Source organism: Sinocyclocheilus grahami, unplaced genomic scaffold, assembly GCF_001515645.1.
Source record: "Sinocyclocheilus grahami isolate Dianchi unplaced genomic scaffold, SAMN03320097.WGS_v1.1 scaffold1748.1, whole genome shotgun sequence".
Classification (NCBI taxonomy): Eukaryota; Metazoa; Chordata; class Actinopteri; order Cypriniformes; family Cyprinidae; genus Sinocyclocheilus; species Sinocyclocheilus grahami.
The window spans coordinates 58607-63606 of NW_015506927.1; the positions used below are offsets into that span (position 1 = coordinate 58607).

Genomic DNA, 5000 nt, shown 5'->3' on the forward strand with positions numbered 1-5000 from the left:
GAGGGTGAGTAATTTATGGGCTAATTTTCATTTTTGGGTGAACTAACACTTTAACTATTTCTCCACCATTAACAGAATTTTACATCTTTCTGTGTTTTCACTGTTATACAGTAGGAGGTCTTCTAAGCAGATGCATATGTAAAATAACGCAATCATCAAACATTAAACAGTGGAACCTTTCTTTTTAAGAAGGTGGGAGCAATCATTCTTTTCACCAATTCAGGCATGCAGATGTATGAGGTTCCATTTGTGCCAAAAAAGACTTGACTGCTTTAAACTAAACATTTGTCAGTGTCTAAGATCATTTAGTATAGGTTGATGTGTTTGTTCTATAAGTTGTTTTATTCAGTCTCCTTCCAAACTTTACAATCAAGATTAAACATAATAAAAATAATAATTCCTCTATAGTGAAAACCCTTGTTAATGTTCATTATTTTTTAGGGGAACAGCATCCTCTTTCATTCTCTGAAAAACTTTATTATTTTAAATATGGCAGAGCTTTTTATGTTACAATTCCTTTACTTTTTATCAAGATTTTACAACTAAATGTTCCATGATTTCCTTTAAAAAATAATAAAAATAAATAAATAAAACTCTATTCAACAAAAATCAACAGTTCTGCTTGTTTATTTGTTATTTAACTTTAAGCAATTATTGACCTAATTTTGTACAGTTTAATTTTCCGGCAGATCAGACAGTTATTTCTGTATGTAACACAAGGTGAAGTTGCTGTGCACAACTCTACATGTTTACTGTTGATATGCGGGGCCCCGGCAGAGATTGTACCTGTGGGCCCTATTTGAAATAATGCAAAAAGCACGGATAAATGAATAAAACAAAGATACAAATTAAACAATGCTTTAGGTTTTCAGGTTTGTAGGTGTTCAGGTACAAACATTTAATAATCAAATGTAAAATAGCATTGCACAGTTTTCACTATGTATTTTAAACACACTATGTTCCTAATGAATGCTGTACAGTTGCTTTGACACAATCTGTATTGTTAAAAGCACTATATAAATAAAGGTGGCTTGACTTGACTTAGACTTTTTGTAAATTTGCCATGAATTGTGGAGATGAATCTTGACTTTCACTAATGAAGAGAATGTAGATCAGCTAATGATAAACCATCTCATGAACCTTCAAATGGAAAGCATATATAGACAGACTGCACTGCAATTTCTCATAAAGTGCTGCATGCAAAAGCAAAGTTCTTCCTAAGGAGTGTTTCCTGTGTTTGCCTTTCTGATTTTGTATTTTCGCCTTTGTGCCCATATTTCTTTTCTATATCACAATGACGTTGTAATGTTTTTTTTTTGTCAGACCACTAGTAAAATGTAACTGTGAATCCCATCCAGTCTCTTTCAATCAATATCCCACATACAATAATGTGTAAATTTGTACTTTTGAAATGGATATATGGCATACAGAAGAAGTGCAGCCTTCTGCATTTCAATACAGTAACTGTGATCCAAACTGCTGCCATAGTTTATATCAGGTAACACTAACAGAGTGCACTGTTATATTGACTAAGCATTGTGACTATTTTGTTTGTGAACAATGACTCAAGGACTTTTCATTCTGATGGCACTGATATGTTCATTGATATAAATAATTACTTTTGAGAGATGAACTAAAGATTTTGAGTAAATTACAGGCTTTTGCAGGTAATCCATTGTGTGCTGCTGTTTGTACGAATTGTTTTGAGAAATGCTCATACTTTGCAAATATTAAGGATGATTTGAGAAATGCACCAAAGCACCAAAGAAAAACTGTAAATGGCATCATCAGTATCTGCAGATATGCATGAAGACTGAACTCATATCATACTAACATACTAACATGTGTGTGTGTGTGTGAGTGAGTGAATGAGTTAGTGTGTGTGTGTGAGTCTGAGTGTGTGTCTCAGTGTGTGTGAGTGAGTGAGTGAATGAGTGAGTGAGTGAGTGTGTGTGAGTGAGTGTGTGAGTGAGTGTGTGTGTGTCACACCTGTCTAAGGCGATGGCGCTCATCGAGTAGATGCTGGCGAACACGGCGGTCACCGGGTAGAAGTTCTGGAAGCGGCAGTACGCGCTGCTGAAGTACCAGTCCCCGTGCGTTCCGTACACGAAGTTCACCAGCGCGTTGAGCGCGGCCACGCACACGTCAGACACCGCGAGATTGAGCAGAAAGTAGTTGGTGACGGTCCTCATCCTCTTGTGCGCCACGATGATCCAGACGACGATCAGGTTCCCGGTCACGGCCACCAGCAGAACCAGCGCGAACGCGAGCGACCAGAGCGCCACGCGCCACGGAGGCTGCGCGAACCTGTTGGTGTGGTTGAAGTTTGAGGAGTTTCTTGATGAGGACATGATTCGCTGTGAAGACGACACCTGTCTGTCTCTCTCTCTCTCTCTCTCTCTCTCTCTGCCTGTCTATCTGCACACAGGAGGAGCTGTGTGTGTGTGTGTGTGTGTGTGTCTGAGAACAGCCTCCACAGGGGCGGAGAGTTCATGAAACCCCAGAATAAATCAGTCTAAAACACTGTGTGAGAACATTGAACTCAATGAAGAACTGTCTTTAACTGAACATTGAGTGTTTACTATTGTCCTTCTGCATTATTGACACACTATGTTCCTAATGAATGCTGTACAGTTGCTTTGACACAATCTGTATTGTTAAAAGCACTATATAAATAAAGGTGGCTTGACTTGACTTAGACTTTTTGTAAATTTGCCATGAATTGTGGAGATGAATCTTGACTTTCACTAATGAAGAGAATGTAGATCAGCTAATGATAAACCATCTCATGAACCTTCAAATGGAAAGCATATATAGACAGACTGCACTGCCATTTCTCATAAAGTGCTGCATGCAAAAGCAAAGTTCTTCCTAAGGAGTGTTTCCTGTGTTTGCCTTTCTGATTTTGTATTTTCGCCTTTGTGCCCATATTTCTTTTCTATATCACAATGACGTTGTAATGTTTTTTTTTTGTCAGACCACTAGTAAAATGTAACTGTGAATCCCATCCAGTCTCTTTCAATCAATATCCCACATACAATAATGTGTAAATTTGTACTTTTGAAATGGATATATGGCATACAGAAGAAGTGCAGCCTTCTGCATTTCAATACAGTAACTGTGATCCAAACTGCTGCCATAGTTTATATCAGGTAACACTAACAGAGTGCACTGTTATATTGACTAAGCATTGTGACTATCTTGTTTGTGAACAATGACTCAAGGACTTTTCATTCTGATGGCACTGATATGTTCATTGATATAAATAATAACTTTTGAGAGATGAACTAAAGATTTTGAGTAAATTACAGGCTTTTGCAGGTAATCCATTGTGTGCTGCTGTTTGTACGAATTGTTTTGAGAAATGCTCATACTTTGCAAATATTAAGGATGATTTGAGAAATGCACCAAAGCAACTGAGAAAAACTGTAAATGGCATCATCAGTATCTGCAGATATGCATGAAGACTGAACTCATATCATACTAACATGAGTGAGTGTGTGTGTGTGTGTGAGTCTGAGTGTGTGTGTCTCAGTGTGTGTGTGTGTGAGTGAATGAGTGAGTGTGTGTGTGTGTGTGAGTGAGTGAATGAGTTAGTGTGTGTGTGTGAGTCTGAGTGTGTGTCTCAGTGTGTGTGAGTGAGTGAGTGAATGAGTGAGTGAGTGAGTGTGTGTGAGTGAGTGTGTGAGTGAGTGTGTGTGTGTCACACCTGTCTAAGGCGATGGCGCTCATCGAGTAGATGCTGGCGAACACGGCGGTCACCGGGTAGAAGTTCTGGAAGCGGCAGTACGCGCTGCTGAAGTACCAGTCCCCGTGCGTTCCGTACACGAAGTTCACCAGCGCGTTGAGCGCGGCCACGCACACGTCAGACACCGCGAGATTGAGCAGAAAGTAGTTGGTGACGGTCCTCATCCTCTTGTGCGCCACGATGATCCAGACGACGATCAGGTTCCCGGTCACGGCCACCAGCAGAACCAGCGCGAACGCGAGCGACCAGAGCGCCACGCGCCACGGAGGCTGCGCGAACCTGTTGGTGTGGTTGAAGTTTGAGGAGTTTCTTGATGAGGACATGATTCGCTGTGAAGACGACACCTGTCTGTCTCTCTCTCTCTCTCTCTCTCTCTGCCTGTCTATCTGCACACAGGAGGAGCTGTGTGTGTGTGTGTGTGTGTGTGTCTGAGAACAGCCTCCACAGGGGCGGAGAGTTCATGAAACCCCAGAATAAATCAGTCTAAAACACTGTGTGAGAACATTTGTTCGTGCATCATATGATTAATCTCTATTACATGATACTGTTTATTCTACTTTCATGCATTTGGTGTTTCATATTTTCTTTCAGCATTCAAGGTTTTTGCATTTTAGGATTAATTCAAGAATTACTTCATATTCAGGAAGAGAAGAAAAAAAACTCAAAAAGCAAAAATATATTTGTTTAAATAAATATTACATCTTATGTGCAAAAATCTGCTCTTAATTTTGTCTGCAAACGCTGCCATTAAACAACTACTTCACTTTTCTTTTCTTTTTTTTTTTACTGCAAAAATATTTATATAAAGAGATATGTAAGTATAAAGTTTGTTCAATTTGGGCCAAATCTCAGAATAAGGAGGACAGACTCCGAGATTACAGACAGAAAGACCAATCTCTAAAGCAAAAACAACCAGTTAACATAATGGATAGAAATCTTTAATGCGCATTTTTACACAAATGTGAACTGTATTTACAGAGCATTAAAAACATAGTACATCAGAGTTCAGATTGACTGCTTTATGTGCACAAAATCAGTAGAAAAATATTCTTTAAAAAATGAAAACAGACGGAATGTTGCACTGAAGGCAGAAGCTCGCGACACACAGTCATGCACTCTTAACAATAAAGGTGCTTCACGATGCCATAGAAGAACCTTTTTGTCTAAATGGTTCCATAAAGAACCTTTAACACCTGAAGAACCTTTCTGCTTCACAAAAGCTTCTTTGTGGCGAAAGAAGGTTCTTCAGATT

General features: G+C 39.2%; 2 protein-coding genes across 2 annotated transcripts in view; both read right to left on the reverse strand.

Annotated features, from left to right (window-relative positions):
• The window catches only part of LOC107572415 (neuromedin-K receptor-like), a 4917-nt gene extending 2536 nt beyond the window's left edge, over positions 1 to 2381 (reverse strand). The window contains exon 1 of the mRNA XM_016258847.1: positions 1990 to 2381. Coding sequence (XP_016114333.1) covers positions 1990 to 2351 — 362 coding nt within the window. The 5' untranslated portion in view covers positions 2352 to 2381. The remainder of the gene's footprint in view (positions 1 to 1989) is intronic.
• Positions 2382 to 2837: 456 nt separating this feature from the next.
• LOC107572416 (neuromedin-K receptor-like) lies at positions 2838 to 4101 on the reverse strand. Its single transcript, XM_016258848.1, has 2 exons — positions 3710 to 4101; positions 2838 to 2847 (listed from the first exon to the last, which is right to left on the reverse strand). Exons 1-2 carry the CDS (start codon positions 4069 to 4071, stop codon positions 2838 to 2840), a joined length of 372 nt encoding a protein of 123 aa, XP_016114334.1. The 5' UTR covers positions 4072 to 4101.
• Positions 4102 to 5000: the final 899 nt, after the last annotated feature.